We start from the raw sequence: 27,213 nt of genomic DNA, 5'->3' as shown, positions 1-27,213 counted from the left end.
ATCTGGTCGGTTCTGGTTCTGTATTTGGTCTGGTCAGGTCACGGTCTGTGTTTGGTGTGGTCTGGGTCTGTGTTTGGTCTGGTTTGGTTTGGCCTGGGTCTGGCCTCGCCTTGTTCGGTCTGGGTCTGTGTTTGGCGTGGTCTAGTCTGGGTCCGGGTTTCGTCGGGTCGGGTCGGGTCGGGTCGGGTCTAGATTTGGTCTGGTCTGGTCTGGATTGAGGAATAAAACATGATAGTCAACAAATTTGTTGGGGCTTGTACAACGTTGACTGCGCCTTTTTAAATCTCCAGTTTTAACATTATCAATAAGAGTGTGCTTTCAAAGAAATGACCACCAACTTGAAGACACCTTCGAGAGAGAGATAGAGAGAGATAGAGAGAGATAGAGAGAGAGATTATATATATATATATATATATATATATAGAGAGAGAGAGAGAGAGATATAGAGAGAGATATAGAGAGAGATATAGAGATATAGAACAATACATTTTAGTTAGTTTTAGTACTGTCTATAAAAGATAGCACGCACGCACACACACGTAGGCACACAGATTTGACAGGACAGTAATCTAAAACGATGTGAGTCATCGAACTCGAATACTTCTTTTTGGTGACCGATATATATGCGAATTAGGGCGATATGAACTGCACACACTGAATGTAAACATCGGCACAGTTCTATAATCACGTTAGATATGGCGACAATATTAACTCAAGCCACGAAGATACTTTATAGAAAACTGCTTCTAAATCTAGAGCAGGTAGGTTTTAGTTTATTTAATTTTGTATGGAATTCTAAAGCGGAGATGGGTGATCTGAGGGGTGTGGGGGCATTTCCCACCATCCCTGAAGCTGACGCGACCGAAAAGGTAAACGTTTTGAACTTCAAGTGTGGCACCCACACTCATTCCCCACCCACAGGTACTTACCGGACTGATCTGTACCACATTTAAAATGTGCGACAGGCCATGGCCCCCAGGAACGAAGGTGGGAGATGGGGTGTAAAGTTTAATTCGTTTTCAAAACGCAGTGTGGTATTGCACCAAATAACATCAGGTGAGGTTACTAATCAAGTGCTAGTATTATGCAACGCATACCAAGTAAGGGCGGTCCTGAAATTGATCGCAGGGAGGGTGCATGATTCACCTTAAAGGGACACTCCTGAGTTTGCTGCAATTTTTAAGAGACTTTTTTAACGATTGTAATTACATATCAAATATATATTTCTGTATAATATATTAGTGACTGTATATTAAACGTGTTTCTAATCGTTCTAATATTTTTACTAGGTTAAATTTCATTTTATTTTCTAAAATATGTTTTATTTTGTACGTACGAAATTATTTGAAGTTTGGGCTTCTTACAAATATTAAGACGACCAGAAACACATTGAATATACAGACACTGATATTCTAAACAACTTAATATATTTAATATGTAAGTTTAATCGTAGAAATATTTTATTAGTCGGAAACATCTTACAATGCATTAAACTCAGGAATGTCCCTTTAATTGATATTTTATGCACAGTGGTCTGTCACATCTTTTGCACTATACATACTATAACATATGGGGTTGGGTTTTTTAAAATATTATTTCGTGGGTGATAGTTATATTTATTTTTATCTTTCACCCCCCCCCCCCCCCCCCCCCCCCAATCATGTGTCCAATCATACTTAGAACCGCCATTAACGCTTGACATGATAAAACTCCTGTCTAAACTGGCTAGATACTAGTATAAGCTCGTAGTATGCTAAGTAATTGTCGGTGTGTTTATCATTATAAATGAAAACAGATTTTATCTGGAATACCAAACATTGCTATGGGGTCGGATCTAGCTCAGTGGGTAGTGCACTCGTTTTGTTATGCCAGTGTTGTAGGATCAAACCTCATTGACGGATTCATTTGAATTTTATTCCCCGTTCCAACCAATGCCTAGCCCGAGTACCCTGACGGTAAGAGAGCTAGACGGACATTTGGACGGTTGGTAGCCGCCCTATTACACCGTCCAAATGTCCGTCTAGCCATCTTACCGTCAGAGTATTCGGGATAACCAATGCCCAGCCACCGGCCCGTGGTATGTACTATCCTGTCCGTGGGAAAGTGCATATAAAAAAATCCTTTCTTGCTAATGTGAAAATGTTTGGGCTTTCCTCTGAAGGCTATGTGTTATGTTTGATATTTATTAGCCAAATTTAAAAGCAAGCGTCAAGAAGAAAACACATTCAGATCTCACTACATCAGGGCTCGAACTTAAGAATTTGTCTCAGACGGCAATTTTTCAAATGTGCAAATGTTAAATATTGGTAGATAAATGTACACCAGGTGTATACACTTTGCCATTGTCGACGAGCTTTACTGATGGCACAAAAGTGCCGTCGGTGATGCTCTCTACCAACGGCAATTTATATCTCAACGACGGCAAGTGCCGTCCGTGCCATCGTTAAGTTCGAGCCCTGCTACATATATGCCAGCTGCTATTGCTATCTGTGATAAATAGCTCAAATACAGCGTCATATTTCGTATAGTAATTTATTCTCACTCTAAAATTTAAAACATTAATTTTACGTCAGGATTTAAAAAAAAAAAACCCGATCTAGTTATGTAGTATCTGTCCTTACGAGTGATGTCGGAATCGATTTACACCGGCCTCCTGTTTTCGCCCTATACCTATGTCCGCAAAAGTCAAAGGACAACATATGTGTGGAATCCAGGCTGGATACATACCGTTGATAAATATAAATTGTTTTAAAGATGCTCAGTTGTTAGAACCGAATACGTCAGTCACAACTGTGTAATGTATTGAGACTTCTACAACGACAACAGCAGCAGCAACAACAACAAACTCTGAGTTTGAAACTCACGAAAAACCTATTGATATGCCAGGTTGCCCTGGCTATGACGTCACAATGCAGCCATAATTGCGAGCAGAACAGAAGCCAAATACCCACTTACCTCCCACCTCACACACCCAAAAAAAACCACACAACCCGAAACAAACCATAACAATAAACACCGCGCCCCCCAAAAAACAACAACAACAAACAAATAAACCCCCCCCCCAAAAAAAAAAAAAAACCCAAAAACAACCCCACAACAACACAACAACAACAACTCCACAACAAAAAACAACTAAACAACCACAAAAAACCCATTATATAACAACAACAGTAACAAAAACAACACGAACACCAAAAGAAACTCCCAAAAATCTTATTGGTATACCAGGTTGCCGTGATTATGACATCATAATGAAACAATAATTACGAGAACAATGATGACAAACAAGAAAAACTCAGGATGGCACAAGTCGAAGTAAACATGACGCATGCTAACTGCGTCAGCCGACTTTTAGTCTGTGTTAGTAGAATAAAAAAATCCATATCATACCTCAGTTATGTAAACAACATGATTAATGCCGAAACATACCTTTTGCGGCGTATCTCGTTTGACGGTCATTGTTGTGATAATTATTATTTTCATTGTGACGTCATAGCCATGGCAACATAACTGTCAGCAGGCCGCGCCTAGCACCTCCTGCAGGAAGCGTATCCCCACATGTCAAACAATATGCCAAGTCTTCGAACTTTCAATTATTTCGATTTTTGAATATTTATTTATTTATTTATTTGTAGTAAAATAATTATTTTCTCAATATCCTGTTGCTGAATCAGGGATAATTTGGACAGATTTAACGTCAAACAATTCTGGCCGAATTTATGAAGTCTGTTTTTCTTAAACGCATGTGTTTAAGTATTGTACATGTGTGCAGTTACACACGCGTAAAACAAATGTTTTTTGTACATTCGGTACTTGTAATCTCATAGGTTGCTGGTGAATCAGGTGTAACAGGACTTGGAATAAGATTTGTCCACAGTACTGGCTGGAGATGCAGTCCCACTGCCGTCCAGAATGGCAGACGTCTTAATGTGGGTGTCATGGGGGCTGGTCGCATAGCAACGACGGTGCATCTCGGGAATATAATCAATCACCGCAGACTTAATTTGAAATGGATCACAGAGGACAACCCAGAACGAGTCCAGATCGTGAAGGATCTCTTTGATCTTGACGACAAGCTATTCTTGACGTCACGTGTTCTTCCAGACCTTCTGTCCAGCAAAGAGTGAGTCGCTATATGGCTATAGGCGTGTTCAGGAGGGCGAGCGCTCGCGAACATTTTAACTGGTACTATCGTCTTCTGTCGTATCTCATTCATGTCGGGTTCAGACACAAAAACCAGTCTAGCATCCACCTGACCATGTCTCAGATGTAGTTCAGTGTATTAAAGCGTTCGGTTAAAAAAAACGATGGGTCGTAGTATTGATCGCCATCCCAACCAGTGTTCCACGAAGGATACTTCAACGGTTGGTGTGTATTGTCCTGAATAAAAGATCCCTTGCTGCTTTTCAGCAGGAGTAACCTATGTGGTAGAAGCTAATATATTATTTTGTCTTGGCCTATGTATCTGTATGTATGTATGCCTCAACCCTCCCACATCATCTCCCTCCAGCTCTCACTCCCCTTGCCCTCTCACTCCCTCCTTTCTCTCTCTCTCTCTCTCTCTCTCTCTCTCTCTCTCTCTCTCTCTCTCTCTCTCTCTCTTCTCTCTCGCATACCAACCAGTGCCCCACAACTCATATCAAACTGCGTGGTAAGCACTATCATATCTATGGAAAAGTACATATAAAAGATTACTTACTGCTTTTTCAATAGGAGAATATAATTTGGCGACAAAGGTTTTCGCCCTCACCTCAATCACTTACTCTCTCTTTCTCTCTTACTGTCATATCTCTGTCTCTCTGTCTCTGTCTGTCTGTCTGTCTGTCTGTCTGTCTCTCTCTCTCTCTCTCTCTAGATAGTTGTGGTTTGAAATGTGCCGTCGTGCCGAGGTGTTGTTAAACAGATATTCTTTTCCATTAACTTCCACTTAAATACTCGTAGATTAAAATGTATAAACAAACAATCCCTTTTTATGTTCTACTTTCAGTTTGGATGCCGTGTTTGTGTTTACACCGACCGATTCACATTATAGCATCGTGTGTGAAAGCTTAAGCAAAGGTAGTTTTTTGTGCGTGTACGGGTTTATGTGTGGGTGCGCGCAGGCATGTTTACAGGACAAGAGCGTGCATGTGTGTAACTCTGTGTGTGTGTGCGCGTGCATGCGTGCGTGAGCTGTATATCTCTTTATCTTTTAACAGTAAAAAAAACCCCTGTAATAGATGAAAATATTTTATTAAAACTGAAGGTTTGTATTTTATATAATTAGTAAATTATGACATTATGTTGTCGCGAGATTGTGAGTTTATTAAAACTGGATGTGTGTTTGAATTTTGCATAAATAGTAAATGACGTTATAATAATTGAGATTTTGAATTTATTAAAACTGTAGTTGTGTTTGTATTTTGCATTAGTAAATTATCTTTTAGTATGTCGTGGCAACACGGCAGCGTTAAACAGTGTGCTGTGGTGGCCTGTCTATCACTCTATATTAGATTGTTATTCTATTTTACTAATTTCAGGCAAATCAGTGTTTGTTGAAAAACCTACCGGAGAGAATATGAAGGAAATACGAAGTTGCTACGAACATTCGGAAAAGTTCGGAAAACCTCTCCTTACGGCATTCCAAAGGTAAACAACAGGGAAAGAAGGGGATGTTAGTTATGTTGGTGTGCGGGGTGGGGGTGGGGGGGTGTTGGTGGAGGGGGCTTTATGGTTTATGTTGTTGAATGCCCCCCACCCCCACTCCGCTCCGCTCCAAGAAAATTATTTTTACTGTATTTTTATGAGGAGCATTACCCGATCCCCCTAAATTTTACCCCCTCTGCAGTCCATCTCTGCGCAGTTTTTTCACGCGCACATATAGCGACACCTCAGCACATTTTAAACTACTTGCTGTTTGATATCTAACATAATATTGTTATTTCGACATTTGGTTGATGGAGAGAACGAGAAAACCCACTGCCGCCGCATAGGCTTTTCCTTTCGATAAAGGAGCGAGATATTTTTTAATATAATATTCTCTTTCCAATAGATAGGAAAGTATATGCCATGACTTTGGTAATCTCCTTTGATTAAACAATGTCCTCAGAGTATTGCTGAAGAAAACGTCTGTCCAGGGTTGTCATTAAATGTGTATTTCCTTTTTGCTTAAACAATGTGCTAGAGTGTCACAAGCAACCTTTGCTTAACTGGACAAAGGCCGTGGTATGTGCTTTCCTGTTTGTGGAAAAGTGCATATATAAGATCCCTTGCTGCATTAGAATTTTTTTTAGCGGGTTTCCTCTGATGACTACGAGTCAGAATTATCAAATGTTTGACATCCAATAGCCGATTATTAATTAATCATTGTGCTCCAGTGGTGTCATTGAAAAAAAAAAACTTGAACTTTATTACATTTTTGTTGTTGTTGTTGGTTTAACAGTGTATTAGAGTATGCTTAAGTAATCAGTCTTTTTCTTTCCTCAGACGGTTTGACCCTGCTTTCCAAAAGGTTGTATCAGCAGCTCATAGCAAGTCGATTGGAGATATTCAGATGCTGAACTTTAGATCCAGAGACTCTCCTAAACCATCATACGATTTTCTGGGTGCTGTAGGTACATGTAAGTACCCGTTTCATCAGTTCATAACGTTAATGGAACTCCTGAAGTCACCGTCTTCCTTTCTGTCAGTCAGTCAGTCAGTCTCTCTCTCTCTCTCTCTCTCTCTCTCTCTCTCTCTCTCTCTCTCTCTCTCTCTCTCTCTCTCTCTGTGTTTCTCTCATAACGTTAATGGGACTCCTGAAGTCACCGTCTTCCTCTCTGTCTTTTTCTCTTAACGTCAATGGGACTCCTAGTCACTGTCTTCCTCTCTCTCTCTCTCTCTCTCTCTCTCTCTCTCTCTCTCTCTCTCTCTCTCATAACGTTAATGGGACTCCTAAAGTCACTGTCTTCCTCTCTGTCTTTCTCTCTCCGTCTCTTTCTCTCCGTTTTTCTTCTCCTCCCTCTGTCTTCCTCTCTCTCTCCTCAATGTCGAAATAACCATATTATATTAAATACCAAGTAGCTGTAGTTTAAAACGTGCTGAGGTGTTGTTAAACAGATATTCATTTCCTTTTCGTCTTTGGCCCCAAACCCGCCGAAGCTAGGCCTGGGCTTGGCGAGTATCATGGACCAGAAACGCGCTGAATCGAACAAGACATGATTCGAGTCGGCGCGAAAAACAGATCTGGCAGCAGACGACATAGAACGTCCTCTGTATTTTGACAGCGACAGATTCACCAGACTCAGACACAGCTTCATTGTATTTTGGACATTACTGGCAGTGCTTTTTAATGTACTGAAATTGTTTTCTCTTCCAGCCAGCACGGGATGCGGCATTCTAACAGACCTGGCGGTACACGACATTGACTTGATGGTGTGGATCACAAGGGCACAGAGACCAGAGAGTGTGTACGTGGTAACCCACACTCACGACACCAAGATGGCCGAGTTTGGAGAGGCCGACACGATGGTGGCTGTCGTCAAGTATAAATGCGGCATCCTGGCAACTCTTGACGCCAGCCGGTATGCCGCATACGGGTACGACATGAGACTAGAGGTACGTATAAAACGATAAACACTGGCGGACATTTGTAAACTGCGAAATCTTTATATTTTTTACTCAAAAAAATTAAAAGCACCACAAATGACCCCGCCAGCTACCTGGTCCGGCTGTTGGTGCACCTGGCAGCGCGGGCTGTCCCTCATCCCACTCACCCCAAACCCTTTCCTGTCCTGGACGGAGGAGCCGGCATGGGCCCATGACAGGCTTGCTCTGAATGTGCACGTTAAGTCCTATATGACCTGACCTCATCATGGCATTTGATATACTAGTCGTGGGGCACTGGTTGGTATTGAATTTGCCTATACATGTTTTGATAAGTATACAAAAGATACCTTAAATATACTTGTATGTTTTGCATACACGTTATTTAGGTAGCACTATATCAAATAACACGCGGCTAGATCAAAGTTCGAAGTAGACCTAACGTTTAATAGAGCGGTTAATACTACCAGTCGTGTCATTGTTGATAAATGTGACAGTGTTTGTACCGGCCTCGGTGGCGCAGTGGTTAAGCCATCGGACTACAGGCTGGTAGGTACAGGGTTCGCAGCCCGGTACCGGCTCCAACCCAGAGCGAGTTCTTAAGGGCTCAATGGGTAGGTGTAAGGCCACTACACCCTCTTCTCTCTCACTAACGACTAACCAACTAACAACTAACCCACTGTCCTGGACAGACAGCCCAGATAGCTGAGGTGTGTGCCCAGGACAGCGTGCTTGAACCTTAATTGGATATAAGCACGAAAATAAGTTGAAATGAAATAAAAAATGACAGTGTTTGTTGTAAAAAAGAAAGTGTTTTATTTGAGCAATAATTGTATGTAATTTTATTTAATTCAGAATCACTGTGTCGATATCATTGGCCTTGAAACATATATGGGGTACCGGTAAAACTAAATACTATAATTTTATGCAAAATTAGGAGTATTGTAAAAAAAACCACACATAAAAAACACTTCCCGCTATATCGAAAATGAGCCATCAAAGGTTCCACTTTCTTCAGTTAATAGTTTGAGAGAGGAGTTGTAATATTCATATTATGGATCATAATTTGGTTGATACATCGCATCTAGTATTTTGGTTTAAACAATATTTATTTCTGTTTATATTAACAGATGGGATTGGTCAACAGGCATAGCCTATATAAAGACCTTTCCCTACATTTGAAATTGAAATATTAACTGGTCAACATGGACATTTTAGAAAGTACAAGATATGCATTTAGTGTTGAAGAATGTAAAACTATTGTATATTTAACCTGTCAAAATATAAATATTTGTGTATAGGTTAGAACAGAGAAACAAGAAAAATAAAGGAGAAGGTGAACGGTTTTATCAGTCAAAACGTTTGCTTTGTTGTGTTAAGTTGGGATCGCCATATATTAGTGTTGATATTTAATTTCAAATGATTTAACATGGATAAATAGGATTTTTAGCCACATACATTAACTTTGTCGACTATGGGATTTTTATTTCCTATAGTGCTACATATAATGTTTCTTTGCAAGGTATTTGGCTCAGACGGACTGGCGACAGTGGAAAATCCAAAGGTTTCGTCAGAAGTGATAGACATGGGACGCGGGGCTAGAATGACGAGGCTGAATGAATCATTTACTCAAAGATTCCGAGAGTCGTACATTAATGAGATAGACCATTTCATCGACTGCGTTGACGGTAGGTCATTGGGATCATTTGATCAGAGATTCCGAGAGTCGTACATCAATGAGATAGACCATTTCATCGACTGCGTTGACGGTAGGTCATTGGGATCATTTGATCAGAGATTCCGAGAGTCGTTCGTCAATGAGATAGACCATTTCATCGACTGCGTTGACGGTAGGTCATTGGGATCATTTGATCAGAGATTCCGAGAGTCGTTCGTCAATGAGATAGACCATTTCGTCGACTGCGTTGACGGTAGGTCATTGGGATCATTTAATCAGAGATTCCGAGAGTCGTACATCAATGAGATAGACCATTTCGTCGACTGCGTTGACAGTAGGTCATTGGGATCATTTAATCAGAGATTCCGAGAGTCGTACATCAATGAGATAGACCATTTCGTCGACTGCGTTGACGGTAGGTCATTGGGATCATTTAATCGGAGATTCCGAGAGTCGTACATCAATGAGATAGACCATTTCGTCGACTGCGTTGACGGTAGGTCATTGGGATCATTTAATCAGAGATTCCGAGAGTCGTACATCAATGAGATAGACCATTTCGTCGACTGCGTTGACGGTAGGTCATTGGGATCATTTAATCAGAGATTCTGAGAGTCGTACATCAATGAGATAGACCATTTGGTCGACTGCGTTGACGGTAGGTCATTGGGATCATTTAATCAGAGATTCTGAGAGTCGTACATCAATGAAATAGACCATTTCATCGACTGCGTTGACGGTAGGTCATTGCTTTGCTGCGTTAAGGATAGCTGACTGCTTAACTGTGTTGATGGTAGGTCACTGAATTGTTGAATGTAGGTCATTATTTAACTGTATTGATGGTAGGTCATTGCACTGTTGAATGTAGATCGGTGTTAAAGCGTGTTGATGGGGGTCACCAAAAAGTTGAATGTAGGTCATTGTTAAACTGTGTTGATAATATGTCACTGAACTGCTGAACGTAGGTCATTGTTAAACTGTTTTGATGGTAGGCCATCGAAAAGTTAAATGTCGGTGATTGTTAAACTGTGTTGATGGTAGGACACTGAACTGTTGAAAGTAGGACATTGTTATGATGATAGATCACCGAACTGTTGAACGTAGGACATTGTTATGATGATAGGTCACCGAACTGTTGAACGTAGGACATTGTTATGATGATAGGTCACCGAACTGTTGAACGTAGGACATTGTTAAGATGATATGTCACCGAACTGTTGAACGTAGGACATTGTTATGATGATAGGTCACCGAACTGTTGAACGTAGGCCATTGTTATGATGATAGATCACCGAACTGTTGAACGTAGGTCATTGTTAAACAGTGTTGAGATGTTTTCTCTGTAACTATCAGATATTAATGGAGACCCAATTGCTTTTTATATTATCAAATTAGATATTGAAACATTTTGTGTGGAATCGATCAATGTGTAGTTAGTGGGCACAAATAAATGTAAAAGTAAAACAGATATGAAACTTGCAAGTATACTCTTCAAAAAAAGAAACGCAAAAGGGTACAAATGGGTTATAACTCCGATTTTATGTTTCCTACCGGTTCATGCTTTGTGAATATAAGGTCATTGCATGTCCCAAACACATTCCCACGGTTACATTCGATAAAACGCAGCTACTGTACAATAAAGTTCCAAAATGTGAATATTCGCAAAAACGCAGCCACGTGCAAACCATGTCACCACTGCACGTGCGTTGTCTGCACGTGCAACATGAACACCAACAGTATAAAAGTGCAGGGTGTTCGCTTGCCTGGCCTCTGAATCTGGCCGACAGTTGACAATCCAGGACATGCCACGTCTCAGTGAACCGCAGAGAAACAATGCCATCGGCCGACTAGACGCAGGCGAATCCAGAACGGCCGTTGCCAGGGCATTCCATGTGTCCCCAAGCACCATCTCCAGACTGTGGGACCGTTACCAGCAACATGGATCAACACGTGACCTCCCTAGATCCGGTCGACCACGGGTCACTACCCCCCGGGCAGGACCGCTACATCCGGGTACGCCACCTTCGGGAACGATTGACTACTGCCACCTCCACAGCCGCAGCAATACCAGGTTTGCGCAGGATATCCGACCAGACCGTACGGAACCGCCTACGTGAGGTAGGAATTCGTGCCAGACGTCCAGTTCGAGGTGTCATCTTAACACCACAACACCGTCGACTCCGACTGCAGTGGTGCCAGATTCATCGACAATGGCCTCAACTGCGATGGAGACAGGTGTGGTTCAGTGACGAGTCCCGATTTCTGCTCCGACGTCATGATGGAAGATGTCGCGTGTATAGGCGTCGTGGTGAACGTTATGCGGCAAACTGCGTGCAGGAAGTGGACAGATTCGGCGGGGGTAGTGTCATGGCGTGGGCAGCCATCTCACACACTGGCAGAACTGACCTGGTCCACGTGCAGGGCAACCTGAATGCACAGGGCTACATTGACCAGATCCTCCGGCCACACATCGTTCCAGTTATGGCCAACGCCAACGCAGTGTTCCAACATGACAACGCCAGGCCTCACACAGCACATCTCACAACGGCTTTCCTACAGAACAACAACATTAATGTCCTTCCTTGGCCATCGATATCACCGGATTTGAACCCAATTGAGCATCTATGGGACGAGTTGGACCGACGCCTCCGACAGCGACAACCACAGCCCCAGACCCTGCCCGAGCTGGCAGCAGCCTTGCAGGCCGAGTGGGCCACCATCCCCCGGGACGTCATCCGTACTCTGGTTGCTTCAATGGGCAGGCGGTGCCAGGCAGTTGTCAACACACGCGGAGGCCACACCCGGTATTGACTCCAGATGACCTTGACCTTGGTGGTGTGTCCTATCACTTACAATGGACTAGAGTGAATTGTGAACAATCCTGCAACATTTGGTAATTATCGGACTCACCATTCAATAATTAAATCAATTCTCCAAATGTTACTACAATGTGGTTTTGCGTTTCTTCTTTTGAAGAGTATATGATAATGCACTTTTAACCAAGTAAGAGTGTAAATATTAAGTGTCAGAGCCCAATTACACAAAATATAATAAGCCAAATTTTGCACGTAAACGTAAACCTACGAGTAAAACAGTTCTTATTACTATTAACAGTACAACAAATACAGCTTGAAATATTCATTAATCATTTTCTTTTGTCCTTAAAATGCTCTATCTTCCGTAATGATGTAATTTTCTGCTTGAAATAGATGCCAAACACGTGTAAATATATGTCTGGGTTAACAGTTAGTCGCAAACGTAAACCTACGGTGTTTTGTGAAATTTGCTCTTGAACTCATATTGACCCTCTATTTATCCATGTAAGAATATATTTCAGGCAAAGCAAAACCACTGATTACCAAAGAAGAAAGCGTAATGACAGCTGAGATCATAGAAAAAGGATTGGAATCGTTTCGTTTAAAGAGACCAGTGTATTTTTAACCGTGTGTTGGGAATTGCTAACTCCCGGACGTCACAAGACGAATCTAGGTAACCCATTACTCTAGAAACTCGTTAGAAAAACTAATTATATACAAGGTCGCCGATGGAATTTGATTTACTTCAGTGACCGTTGAATGTTAAGTTTGATATATAGAATACTAAACGAGCTTGCCTGTCATACCATTTTTATGAAATGAGTGAACAGTTTTGGTATCTGACGAGCGAAAGCGAGTCAGATACCAACACTGTTCACGAGTTTCATAAAAATGGTATGACAGGCAAGCTAATTTAGTATTTTATTTATTACAAACCAACTGCAAACAAACCGAAACGCAGTACCAAGCAGATGTCGAGACCTACTGCAGGTTATTTTTCTGCGAATTGGGTCAGCAAGTGATCTACGTCACGTTCACGTCACGCCAATATTACACTAGTTATTGAATGATTGTTACGACATGAGCAATATCTTACGCTGGTGTGTAATAAATTTCAAACCTTGTTTATAGTTATACTCCTGATATCCAGGTAGAACACATTTATAATAAATATTTTATATACTGTGTATATTACGTATGTATCGCCTGTTATCTATACTATTGAAAATTAGTTGTCATATTGTAACATTTTAACATAATTCTTTTGACAACTTTCAACATCCTATTTTGAAACCTTACAGAATTCTGGTTTGATCCCATTTTGACGCCTTACAAACATCCTATTTTGAAACCTTACAGAATTCTGGTTTGATCCCATTTTGACGCCTTACAACATCCTATTTTGAAACCTTACAGAATTCTGGTTTGATTCCATTTTGACGCCTTACAACATCCTATTTTGAAACCTTACAGAATTATATTTTGACGCCTTACAGCATTCTATTTTGACGCCTTACAACATTATATTTTGACGCCTTATAGTATCCTATTTTAAAACTTTGAAGCGTTATGGTTTGATCATAGTTTGACACCTTACAGCATCCTGTTTTGAAACTACAGCGTCCTATTTAAGAAGGAAAAAATTGACAAACACAAATTAATATGTTTTATATGACCAGAATAATTCAGGTTTGTAAGATATAATATCTATTTCATCGAGCAGTGTTGATGGTTAATCAACCCGCTGTCATTTTGTTGTCTAGATCCATGCCAGTCTTCTTTCTGAAAGAGAAAAACAAAATCATAATATAAGTCTCAAGATCACTTAAATATAATTATTTTGTTTCATAATGTATATACAAATATCAAACTTCAAAGTCTGTAATTTCAATGGGTTTTAATTCCTGCGAATACTAGGGTAACCCCTGCGAATACTAGGGTAACCCCTGCAAATGCACACGGCAATCGGCAATGTTTTAGAGATTGCCATAGAAATGTTTAATTCTCTACAGTACTTTTTTCGCTGTGGACTATATTCAAAAAGAATTTCATGCATGGTTTTGTGTGTGTGTGCTGTTTTTTAATGTATGTTTGTTTGCTTGGGTTTGTTTGTTGTTGGTTCATTATTATTTTTTTTTATTTTTTTATTATTATTATTATTATTATTTGTATGTTTGTTTGGGGGTTTTTTGTAGGGTTTTTGGATGAGATTTTGTTTTTGTTGCTCTAGACATTATCTTAATTGAGGTTGTCACGGTTGTTCTTATCTGACCTACTTGATTAAATAATGTTCTGAAATGTTCTTTCCAATGAGAACTGACAAACGTTAAACTATACCAAGCAACGGCAGTTGCATGTCTAACGATGTTATATATCCGTTAAACCCAAAATAATAAAACGTATCAGCAGGATCTGCGGGGGGGGGGGGGGGGGGGGGGGGGGGGGGGGGGGGGGGGGTGGGTAAATCCACAAAAACCATCCCAAAAAAACAAAAACCCAACAAAACAAACAAAAACAAACCCCCACAAACAAACCCCAACAACAAAATAATAATTTTAAAAACACGCACAAAAAACAAAAACCCAAAGTAAAACAACAAAAGCCAAGAAGAAATAGGCCTACAATCAGTCTGCTCTGAAAGTATTAATTACAGTCATGTTTAAAACGAAACTTACCTCTATATTTCTTCGACCATTTGATAACGACTTCATCAGAACTCTGTCCCTGAAACATACAAGTCGGCCACTACTGTCCGCGTTAGAATTCTATAACGTTGAATATTTTTGACAAATTGATAGAAGGAAGAACATGTATTAGTCTGTTATTTTGTATGTAAATAATGTGTAATATATGCATGAATGTTTAAAGGGATATTGTCAAAGACCACTGACCTATTAAATGGCCTAACAAATTATTATCTAAACAAATAAAACAAATTTGATCTGTCACTAAATGTACTTTATTCAACCATCTATGTAACCACCATACTCCACTTACTAATGATATTTTGTAAAAATTATTGAATTATGGCAATGGTCCATAATTCAAAAATTAATATTGCCAAGCAGGTTGACATGGATTTCACTCCATCATGGTTCAGTTATGGTGATGCGATAGCTAGATTTGTTTTCCAATTTTTAATTATTTTTTTTAGAGAAATAAGGTCCTTAAATCTGTGACAGTATGCCTTTAATGAAACCTCATCTCGATAAATACATCAGCTATTAGGAGGCAAACAAAGGATGATGGCGATCGACACACACACACACACACACACACATATATATATATATATATATATATATATATATATATATATATATATATACAACAGCCATGTACAAATACCAATAAAACACAGAGTAAGCATGTGAGAAAAAGATATAATGATGAAACACAATGACGCTTATGAACTCAATACAAAAACAAAATCCACCAAAAAAGCAAAGAAAAAAAGAAAGAAAAAGAAACAAAGCCAAGACAAGCCAAACAAAAACCAGACCACCAAACAAAAAAATCGCTGTGATCCTACCATCAGAACAGTGTATGGAGTTGTGGTGAACATAAAACAGCAATATAGCACTAAACTATTAAGACAATATCACAGAACATGATAAGCATATAGATTTCAAAACATTATTACAGATTTTAAAACATTACCGATATAGATTTCAAAACATGATTACAGATTTTTAGAAAAACAAAAAGACAACAAAAAAGACTGATGAATATTCATATTAATAATATGATCCAAAATATTTCATTGTTTTTAATTTTTATAATTAATTTTTTTTGTCTATTTACTTGCCTCTACTATAATCATCACTGCAAACCTTAATTGCATATATCTCGATATCCGGTTTGGGAAGCTCCTTCCACAAAGGGGAGCTCACTCGTACTGGAGAGCGGCGCTTCCAGAAGCCACTGACGTCAGTGTCAGACGTTCCATCGCCGGAAGTGAAGTTACGACGTGACGCTAGGTACTTCCTTACCTAATAATATATAAATAAACAAATATACAAATAAACTTTATCAATTTTACCGGGGGGGGGGGGGGGGGTTTATACTGTGGCGAGCGAAGTTAAGTTTAAAAGGGGAGGGTATGAAGTTAGTAAACAGTCGCCAAGAGAGATGCAGAGTGTGCAATGTGCACTGCCCCAAGTTCAGCCACCTAACGTTTCGCTATTTGATTGTTCTATTTGATTGTATGGGAGAACACCGAATAATCGTCTGTCGAACCATTGTCTATCGTCATACGTTTTCCTACTCGTGTGGTCCTTAACCATATGTCTGACGCCATATAACCGTCAATAAAATGTGTTGAGTGCGTCGTTAAATAAAACATTTCTTTCTTTTTTTTCCTACTCGGTCTGGCTGCACTCAGCCCTGATATTCTAACTGTTCTTTAACTTACCAAGTGTTACTGGGAATGCATATCTCAAGACTCGGCTGAATTCAAGATAACAATATATTTTGTTTTACTATATAATAATAATAATCTGATAGCAGAGGGGAAAAAACACATAAAACCCAGCAACAATAGAGAAGTTTTATTGGAATATCCCTAGTGGGCGACCAACAGAATTGGACACGTAGTAAGCCGTACGTTCAGTTGAAGCTATCATTCCGTGACAGGGCTCAAAACTCGCCAAAATATATGGTGATCCAAAAAATAATAATGGATATTGGCAAATTATGGCAAGAGAACCACGAGAAAGATTTCAATGTGGAATACAAATATTAATAGTGGCTCTAAATGGAAGATCGCCCACATAATATTATTTTAAACAACTTACAACTCGTTGTTTAAAAACGAATCAAACACGCTTTCGCTTGTTAGATACATTTTAAAACAACACGTTGTAAGATAAATGGTATATAACGGACACGAATGTATTATTCTCTGCATGTATATGATATAAGCGTTATTACATATACGCAATGTACTCAGTTGAGTACACAATTTTTCTGGTTCTACGCAATGCACCTACAGTATTTGAATACACTTTTCATACAAATTCTTATTCACAAACTGGACGGAACATAACACGGTCATCTAAATTGGTTGACGATGGTCAAATAACTGGGGTGTAGCAGGGGAAAAAACCAGAAGAAAGTAATGACATAATATTGGGTCTTGTCCATCTAGACAAAATAGTCGTCTTAAATTAAAACGAACATTTATTTATAGTTTTCATGGGCCATCTACCCGCTGTCTGACTCTGTTTCCAAGTCAATCTAATTAAAATTAGCTCCACTATTACATGTGGATCTAACAGCAGCCAGTTTCATGTCCACCAATCAAAACCTTACTTGCAGAATCATGTCAGTGATTTAAAAATAATTTGAAAATATTCCGAATTATCCTGAGGGTATACGATATGTTTCATATGAATTACGAATGCCTTATTTAGACCAGTAGAACTAATTTTAATCAGATTGGAGACTACGCAGTGTTGTTAGCAATGTCCAGGTTACATTTAGTCTGTAAATAATAATTTAAATATTGACCAATCACACTTCGCCTTTTATAACGTTATTTGGGAGCATACAAATTCTAAAAATATCGGGTGAGTCTATTTTAGTGGCCGCAGTACAGCGAACCATACCAATACGTACGGGATGGGTTATCAGTCTTCAATTTTACATTAAAAATTATTTATTTATTTATTTATTTATAAAAAAACCCAAACTAAATCAGTCTTCAGTTTTACATTACAAATTATTTATTTTATAAAATAAAACATGTTTTAAGGCATTCGTAATTCACATGAAACATGTCGTATACCCTCAGGATAATTCGGAATGTTTTCAAATTATTTTTAAATCACTGGCATGATTCTGCAAGTAAGGTTTTGATTGGTGGACATGAGCTACAACTGGCTGGTGTTAGATCCACATGTAATAGTGGGGCTAATTTTAATTAGATCGTTTCCAAGTGGGATATAGATGGCCCTGCTATTTCATAAAAAAGTGGAAAATTAACGTCTAATATTTAGAGTTACCTCTTCATTGCAGAGACAGTGGAGAAAGAAAATCATCATTCCCTGAAACATAAATATGTGGAGGACGTTAAATGAGGACTCAAAAATGAGAGAGAGAGAGAGAGAGAGACAGAGAGACAGACAGAGAGACAGAGAGACAGACAGAGAGACAGAGAGACAGAACGAGAGAGAGAGAGAGACAGACAGACAGACAGACAGACAGAACGAGAGAGAGAGAGAGAGAGAAACAGACAGACAGAACGAGAGAGAGAGAGAGAGAGAGAGAGAGAGAGAGACGCTGTTGCTTCACATACTACTCCTTCCAAACGCAACATGGGATCTTTTGTACGCACTTTTCCATAGACCTGACAGTTGTGATGGGAGAAAACCCGAGTCTGTTGTTGGCGACGTGTCCTGTGACCCATCGCTCCTCGTGAAAGCTCTCCACCACGGAGCTACATCCCTCCCCTTAATATTACATCTGGCCCCGTGCTTATACAACTTTTATATGTGTATACGTGTTACACAGACGTACAGGGAATTTTATGTTAAAAAAAATTTGGGGGGGGGGGGGGTAGGTGGGGCAGGCTGATTTTTGCAAGAATTAAACGTAAATGCCCTAATCTGGATAACAACATTTAATCATATACATGTATCTCAATCAACCGACGGTTCAAGCACGACTGCCTTGGGTACATCCTCCGAAATTCATCGGTGGACGTGTCCAAGACGGGTGATCATTATTTGCATCAATACACATTTTTACATGCATTACAACTAATATTACAAGCTCATTTTTACCCGAACATCGCCCGAATGAGAAAATTTGCTCCAAACCTGACATACCTCCCACGCCCCTGACATGCCTCGGGGCGAGACGTAGCCCAGTGGTAAAGCGCTCGCTTGATGCGCGGTCGGTTTGGGATCGATCCCTGTCAGTGAGCCTATTGCTCTATTTCTCGGTCGAGCCAGTGCACCACGACTGGTATATCAAAGACCGTGGTATGTGCTATCCTGTCTCTGGGATGGTGCATATAAAAGATAAGAGTAGCTAATGAAGTGGCAACAGCGGGTTTCCTCCCTCAATATCTGTGTGGTCCTTAACCATATGTCCGACGCCATATAACCGTAAATAAAATGTTTTGAGTGCGTCGTTAAATAAACCATTTCCTTCCTGACATGCCTCCCACGCCCCCCCCCCCCCCCCCTCCTTCGTACAGTTATGCCGTTATGGATCTTTGTTATGACAATCCTACCGGTCTCGGTAGCGCAGTGGTTAAGCCATCGGACTACAGGCTGGTAGGTACAGGGTTCGCAGCCCAGTACCGGCTCCAACCCAGAGCGAGTTCTTAAGGGATTAATAGATAGCTGTAAGGCCACTACACCCTCTTCTCTCTCACTAACCACTAATAAACTAACAACTAACCCACTGTCCTGAAAAGACTGCCCAGATAGCTGAGGTGTGTGCCCAGGGAAGCGTTCTTGAACCTTAATTGGATATAAGCACGAAAAATAAGTTAAAATGAAAATATGCCAACTAACCCACTGTCATGGACAGACAACCCAGATAGCTGAGGTGTGTGTACCCAGGACAGCGTGCCTGAACCTTAATTGGATATAAGCACGAAAATAAGTTGAAATGAAAATATGACAATCCCTCACCTGGAGCGAGTTTCCGATCACGAAGAAGTAATGGAACACACTGCTGAACGGGACCAGGATACTCAGGAGCCACGTGGTTCCAAGGAGCGGAAGGAGCATGCCCGTGGCGCGCAGACTCGCTCTGCAGAATAGAAAAAAGAAAAAGAAAGGAATGTTTGTTTTACAGCACCTCAGTACATGATTTAAATAGATGTAATTGAAGGAAGGAAGGAAATGTTTTATTTAGAGACGCACTCAACACATTTTATTTACAGTTATATGGCGTCGAACATATGGTAAAGAACCACACAGATATTGAGAGAGGAAACCTGCTGTCGCCACTTCATGGGCTACTCTTTTCGATTAGCAGCAAGGGATCTTTCATATGCACCATCCCACAGACAGGATAGCACATACCACGGCCTTTGATATACCAGTCGTGGTGCACTGGCTGGAATGAGAAATAGCCCAATGGGCCCACCGACGGGGATCGATCCCAGATCAACCGCGCATCAAGCGAGCGCTTTACCACTGGGCTACGTCTCGCCCCTTTAGCTGCAGTTATGTGTCAGGTGTGTTGTCATTGAGACATTAGGTTTAAAAGTGATAGAGAAGAAACCCACCACCACCCCATATGTGGGTTAAGATATGTTAGTGACAAGAAAATTTTAGAGAGAGGACCAAGGGCAAAAGGGCATGTGGACCAACTTCCTGAAAAAAGAGAAAAAAAGAGAGGGTACTTTAAAATGTTTTTAGAGAGAAATGTCCCCCTGGTCCCCTGCTTTTGATCTGCCCCTGAGAAGGCCGTGACCAACTGATATTTATATAACCGAAATTTATAACATTTATCAATTAAACGCCACGTGCTTACTTGAAATTTATTTCAAATGATGTTAATTTTATTCTTGAAAATCTAAAAAACATTGTGAGGAAAAATATACCGTAAACGTGCTGCCTCAGTCTTTTGTGAGTTTGCTCTCAGGGTGAGGAAAACTTTGATTACCAGAGCCAAGATGATCAAGTTGAACTGAAACAGAAAAGAAAGTTATGTGTTTAACGACACTCCTGCACATATTAAACTACGACTAGCAGTAAGGGCTCTTTTATAGCTGTCTTATCAATGAGAAAGTTTATATAAAAGATCCCTTGCTGCTAATGTATATTAATTTAGATTTAATTTTTTTAATTTATTTTAAAATATTCTGTTTGAATCGCATTCTTTTTTTGTGTGTCTATTAAAATTATTAATAACAAGTTTATGAACATTTTAGGCTCATTTTGGCTGTCTGTTTATTGAGTCGAACTCTGAAGAGTCGAATACACCGCAACGCTCGAACCGAAAACGAAGTCCCGAGTTACACTTAGACGATGTTGACCGGATGGTTAGGTCGAACTACCTGATGGGTCGAACACTTTCTCGCGCACCGACGGGGTTCGAGCCAACGGGATTCAACAGTGTTTGCGTCCATTTTGTTCAGTATAATACATTTTCGTTGCCTTTCAGCACTGTTGTATGACAGACTTGAAATATCAGTTCTTACGGCTGAGAAGTATTTGTACATACCATCACCACCAGCAGCATTGGACCCATAAAAGCCCAAATGAGACCATTTTTCAGAGACAGCCAGCAGCTGGGGAGAAAGAAAAATCGTTTTCATATTTCAGATATTCCAGCTTAAAACAAGTGAGGTGGGGGGTGAGGTGGGGATGGGGTGGGGATTGACTGTCAGTAAAACAAGAATCAGGACATAACACTATTAAAAAAAAGGAATTTTTTTTACAGGCGCGTGTGCAGGGGGAGGGTTTCGGCGGTCGAAACCTCTTCCTGCTCAAACAAATAAAAACAAATCTCAATACTTTTATGGGAAGTATGACTCAACCCCCCCCCCCCCCCCATAAAGTTTGGTCGTCACAGCCCAGACCACATCCTGCTAAAAATCCTGCTCACGCGCCTGTTATATATATATTTACAAAAAACATTACCCAGAATTGTTTTCTGTTAAAACAAAGTAAAATTTCAAAATAAAGCTTTGTTCTTATTTTCTGATTACTATATAACCATTGTTGAAAGTATAAACATTATGATCAATATAATGGGAAACAATTTCAATATTAAAGCCCATAAATATATATATATATATATATATATATATATATATATATATATATATATATATATATAAAAAAAACAACAAACTTTTTTTTTTAAATCACCAAAAAACCAAATCATTAAAAAAAACAAAAACATCCAAACATTTGGCGAAATTGTTTTAATAATATTAACAAAAACATGACAATAACGTAATTTGATCCCACGTAACAGTTTCCAGGAAATCCCTTTTAAAAAAAAAAAAACACTGAAATTACAGATGTCACCTTTGACCAGTGCCATCTCCATAGTTAGGAAACTCGACGCCAAACGATATAAGAACGATAACGATTGGTACGCCCCAGCCAATGAACATGTACTTGACGCGCATGTCGCCGTAGTTGTACATGCCGCGTGTGCAGCTCAGGTACAGACACAGTCCCTCCACCATCATCCACGTGAACGACGCCATGAAGAAAAAGTGCAGCAAGATGGCGACGAATTTTACACATTATCTGCAAAATACAATGTATAGGAAGGAAGGAATGTTTTATTTAACGACGCGCACTCAACACATTTTAATTATTATGGCATCAGACATATGGGGGGTGGGTGGGGGTGGGGGGTGAGTGGGGTGGGGCGGGACGTAGCTCAGTGGTACAGCGCTTGCTTGATGCGCCGTCGATCTGGGATCGATCCCCGTCGGTGGGCCCACGGCTGATATATCAAAGGCTGTGGTATGTGTTATCCTGTTTGTGGGATGGTAATACTGCTAATCGAAAAGAGTAGCCCATGAAGTGGCGACAGCGGGTTTCCTCTCTCTCTCTCAATATCTGTGTGGTCCATAACCATATGCCCGACGCCATATAACCGTAAATAAAATGTGTTGAGTGCGTCGTTACATAAAACATTTCCTTCCTCCAGACATACGGTTCAGAGTCCTGTTTTATGAAGCGATCTTACCGCTAAGATCGTTTCGTAAAAAGGGCCGGACTACAAAAATAATTAGAGAGGAAACCCGCTGTCGCCACTCTATAGGCTACTCTTTTTCGATAGTGCATATCGCGATCTTTGTTATACCAGTTGTGGTACACAGGCTGAAAAAGGAAATATTCCAAAAGACCCACCGACGGAGATCGATCCCAGAATGATCGCGCACCAGGCGGGCGCTTTCCTACTAGGCTACGTTACGTCCCCAGATACAACGTACATAAAATAATTTTACTTAAAGAGACATTCCTGAGTTTGTTGTAATGTTTAAGATGTTATCGACTAACAGAGACTTTCTGATGACTGTAATTACATATTAAATATTTTTTTTTTGCATAAAATATTAGTGGCTGCATATTAAACGTGTTTCGCATCGTTCTGATATTTGTACTAGGTTAAATTTCATGCCAAAATCCAGTTTGGGCTTCTCACAAATATTACGACGACCAGAAACACATTGAATATACAGACACTGATATTCTAAACAAGAAAACATATTTAATGTGTAAGTTTAATCGTAGAAATATTTTATTAATCGGAAACAACTTACAATGTAGCAAACTCGGGAATGTCCTTTTAATATGCTCTGTCCCTGGTTGGGTCCCCGTTTTTCCAGAGATCGAACTCCGGGGCGGACACATGCTCGAAACCTCTGTGGTATATGAGCATGTTAAAAACGTACGCAACGCAACTTAATAAGTTCTGTAATAAGACTAAAACTAATTACTAAATTACTTAAGATTGAATCATTATTTTAGTTTTAAAACTATTGCAACAGAGATAGTGTTTCGGACTGGCAAGAGTCTTGCCTTGTGTTGGTGCGCGTCACTTGACGACACGAAGACGAGTTGGGCACACAACAGGGAGGCGGCCAGGTTAGCGTGGATCAGAATCTTCTCTCGGTGCAGGATTCTACAACGATCAGAAAACACATTTAGCATTATTGCCTGTATGGTTAAATAGATATAGGTACATATCAAAGTGATACGTCCCAAGTGGGACTAACACTTTGTGACGTCATCGATTGGCGCACTACAACCTTTCAACTCCAGAAAATAGCATACACACCTCAGGGTTTAATTCGTATAGTGTTTCATTTGTATATAAAAAGTAGTGCCCAACACCCTAGGATTTTGATCAGGGTACGGCCCTGTTATGGGTAATAAATAGGATATTAAACTCGCTACCATTTTATATATTGTTTATGTCCCTCGTGAAATAAGTTTCATTGTCAATCGCTAAAGCTCGTGACAAATGATACGAAATGAAAGCTCGTTCAGTATAACTATATCCACGAAGAACACTGTTAATTGGTTATTGTTTACTGTAACCCAAACAGTGTTGTAGTCCCGAGGTGGAAATCCAGGCTTTGAACAATTTGAAGGTAAAAAGTAAAAACAAACAGCACCCACATTTAAAGTTTTGTTTTGTTTAACGACACCACTAGAACACATTCACAGATCATAAGTGTCCCTACTAAGTGGTTATGGGTTTGATATGGTTTGAAATTGAACACTGCATTTCAGAAACATTGACAACTATTACTATCATCTTTAATATATATATATATATATATATATATATATATATATATATATATATATATATATATATATATATAAATACTCTTCAAAAAAAAAGTAGGGAAACTCTAATAAGAATTTACAATTGCCAAAATTATAAGGTATATTGGCTGTGAGGAATGGTTATATGATAATAGTGAATTAATTGGGCAAACATTACAACCGGAAGTTCAGTATTACAGTAGGTTTTATGACCACCAAAGATATTGAAGGACGATTGGGGTCAGAAGTGAAATTTGAAAGTTGACGTTTTTTTTATCAGTAAATCGCAAATTCAAACAATAAAAATGACTAAAAACAAAACAATAACTACTGTATGATCAACAAAATGATAAAGATTGACAAAAATAATGTTCCACAGTGATTAATCGACCTTGCTGGAAATTGTCAAAATCGAGAATGACACCCCACGCACATGTACGGGACAACTGCGTGATGCATGTGCAAACTATGGAATGTGTTTCGGTGTGTTGATAAACAGACCTGAACGTTCTTTACTAGGATGTCTGTGGTCAAAACGTATGTTCAGTCTAATAGCTGATATTAACATTAATATTTCAGGTTCCCCTACTTTTTTTGAAGAGTATATATATATATATATATATATATATATATATATATATATATATATATATATATATATATATATACGTATAAGATTGTATACATTGTACATTAATTTCCAAGACTTTAGGGTACGTAATTTTAACCACCATACCTTCTCTGGCAAAAACCCTGGATTCGTATACAACCCACTGATGAGACAAACTGTTGATAAATACCATTATCTTTAAAGTCGCTGACTTATTTTAGGCAGTGTATAATGTTTTTAGCTATTCCATCTTTTCTTACCGTTAATATTAATTATTTTATAATTTCGGTTACGTTTTCCATTTTGGTAAATGCAATAGGTTTTTGGTCGTCCTGGTGTTTGAGAAAGTTCAAGATCCACTTCGTGTAAAACAAAAACGGTTCGTACCTCTCGAACTAAGCTCAGCGACTTTAAAATACGATAATATAATTTTCGGTATTGAAGGTACTCTTCCTTTAAAAAAATATAATAATAATAATAATAATAATAATAATAATAATAACCTGCAAAAGAACCCCCACCCTTCTCTAACTACTTAATTATAAAGTTAATGTTAAAGTTTGTTTTGTTTAACGACACCACTAGAGCACATTAATTTATTAATCATCGACTATTGGATGTCAAACATTTGGTAATTTTGACATATAGTCTTTGAAAGGAAACCCGCTAATTTGTTTTCATTAGCAGCAAGGGATCTTTTATATGCACCATCCCACAGACAGGATAGTACATACCACGGCCTTTGATATACCAGTCGTGGTGCACTGGCTGGAATGAGAAACAGCTCAATGAAGGAATGAATGAACGAGTTTGACTGTACCTACCTGAGATATACATAGCTAAAGAGAGTCATCGCGAGTCCTGCGATAGACAGAGAGCAGCCGACAGCTGTCATGATGAAGAGAGCGCGTGCGCTGTTGTATGTGTTCTGTGCAAAAATAAAATAAAACTACCTAAACGACAACATTGGAGAACATTGACCTATTCATTAATGGCTACTGAATGTCAAACATTTGATACTTATGACGAGTAATCTTCAGAGGTAATCTGATACATATTTCCAGTAGCAGTAGGCCAATAAGGTTTCATCGCATCTCGGGCGAGCACTCTATCAATGAGCTACATCTCATCAATACTTGTAACCCTCCCTCCCCCCCAAAAAAACTCCCCCCTACCCCCCCCCCCCCAAAAAAAAAAAACCCTTTAAAAAAAAAAACCCCAAAACCCCCAGCTGGCACTCATTTATCGTCCGTGGACCTGTTTCACTGAGTGACCTGTTTCGGTGGTTGTGTCTTTTAAGCGCAACAGTACGTTAACTTGAATATTTCTGTCATCGATGACTTTTGCATGGGGAAAATAAATGTCTGTCACATTCATAGAAATGTTCTTAGAAATAAAGTTAAAGGGACATTTCTGAGTTTGCTGCAATTTTTAAAATGTTACCGACTAACAGAGATTTTTTAACGATTGTAATTACATTTCAAATACCTGTTCCTGCATAACATATTAGTGGCTGTATATTAAACGTGTTTCTGATCGTTCTAATATATGTATTAGCGTAAATTTCATTTTATTTCCTAAAATAACTATTTTCGTACGTACGAAATTATTTGAAGACAAAATCCAGTTTAGGCTTCTTACAAATATTAAGACGACCAGAAACACATCGAATATACAGACACTGATATCCTAAACAAAAAAATAAATTTAATATGTAAGTTTAATAGTAGAAATATTTTTTAATTAGTCGGAAACATCTTACAATGCAGCAAATTCAGGAATGTCCCTTTAAAACGAGAAAAGAAAACAAGATTGAACTTAACCCACACATACACACGGCACATTTCTTAATACCTTTTTTTCTATGATTTTCAAAGACTGTCATTTGAAAGAAAACTTTATTTTAAAACTATGTTGGTCTGTTCTCAGCTATACTGCTATCTGGTTATTGAAGTCACATGATTGTCACGGCGTCTGGTCGCAAAACTCTCTTTACAGATACTTGCCAAAAATATACTCTTTAAAAAAAGAAACGCAAAAGGGTACAAATGGGTTATAACTCCGATTTTATGTTTCCTACCGGTTCATGCTTTGTGAATATAAGGTCATTGCATGTCCCAAACACATTCCCACAGTTACATTCGATAAAACGCAGCTACTGTACAATAAAGTTCCAAAATGTGAATATTCGCAAAAACGCAGCCACGTGCAAACCATGTCACCACTGCACGTGCGTTGTCTGCACGTGCAACATAAACACCGACAGTATAAAAGTGC

The 27,213-nt window shown here is 39.3% G+C and overlaps 2 protein-coding genes across 2 annotated transcripts in view; one reads left to right on the top strand and one right to left on the bottom strand.

Moving 5' to 3' along the window:
• Positions 1–424: 424 nt before the first annotated feature.
• Positions 425–12,955, top strand: LOC121373574 (myo-inositol 2-dehydrogenase-like). Its single transcript, XM_041500260.1, has 8 exons — positions 425–761; positions 3,828–4,123; positions 4,988–5,058; positions 5,520–5,628; positions 6,466–6,599; positions 7,337–7,575; positions 9,086–9,251; positions 12,579–12,955. The coding sequence occupies exons 1-8, from the start codon at positions 696–698 to the stop codon at positions 12,680–12,682; spliced, it is 1,185 nt and encodes a 394-aa protein (XP_041356194.1). The 5' UTR covers positions 425–695; the 3' UTR covers positions 12,683–12,955.
• Positions 12,956–14,532: 1,577 nt separating this feature from the next.
• LOC121373564 (adhesion G-protein coupled receptor D1-like) overlaps positions 14,533–27,213 on the bottom strand; it is a 35,472-nt gene continuing 22,791 nt past the window's right edge. The window contains exons 7-15 of the mRNA XM_041500249.1: positions 25,761–25,864; positions 23,567–23,673; positions 22,059–22,281; positions 21,247–21,313; positions 20,624–20,709; positions 19,704–19,824; positions 18,063–18,104; positions 15,891–16,049; positions 14,533–14,781 (exon numbers count right to left, since the gene is read on the bottom strand). Of these exons, the coding sequence (XP_041356183.1) occupies positions 14,701–14,781; positions 15,891–16,049; positions 18,063–18,104; positions 19,704–19,824; positions 20,624–20,709; positions 21,247–21,313; positions 22,059–22,281; positions 23,567–23,673; positions 25,761–25,864 (990 nt within the window). The 3' untranslated portion in view covers positions 14,533–14,700. The remainder of the gene's footprint in view (positions 14,782–15,890; positions 16,050–18,062; positions 18,105–19,703; positions 19,825–20,623; positions 20,710–21,246; positions 21,314–22,058; positions 22,282–23,566; positions 23,674–25,760; positions 25,865–27,213) is intronic.

Source organism: Gigantopelta aegis, chromosome 1 (genome assembly GCF_016097555.1).
Source record: "Gigantopelta aegis isolate Gae_Host chromosome 1, Gae_host_genome, whole genome shotgun sequence".
Lineage (NCBI taxonomy): Eukaryota > Metazoa > Mollusca > Gastropoda > Neomphalida > Peltospiridae > Gigantopelta > Gigantopelta aegis.
Note: the sequence above shows the minus strand (reverse complement) of the source record. Positions and strands in the feature narration are given on the sequence as shown.

What these genes read in the sequence shown, in the direction of transcription:
- LOC121373574 (XM_041500260.1), top strand. Translation starts at nt 696, where the DNA reads ATGGCGACAATATTAACTCAAGCCACGAAGATACTTTATAGAAAACTG. An exon ending in CTCCTTACGGCATTCCAAAG is followed by an intron (nt 5,629 to 6,465) that starts GTAAACAACAGG and finishes TTCTTTCCTCAG; the next exon opens with ACGGTTTGACCCTGCTTTCC. An exon ending in TCTGGGTGCTGTAGGTACAT is followed by an intron (nt 6,600 to 7,336) that starts GTAAGTACCCGT and finishes TTTCTCTTCCAG; the next exon opens with CCAGCACGGGATGCGGCATT.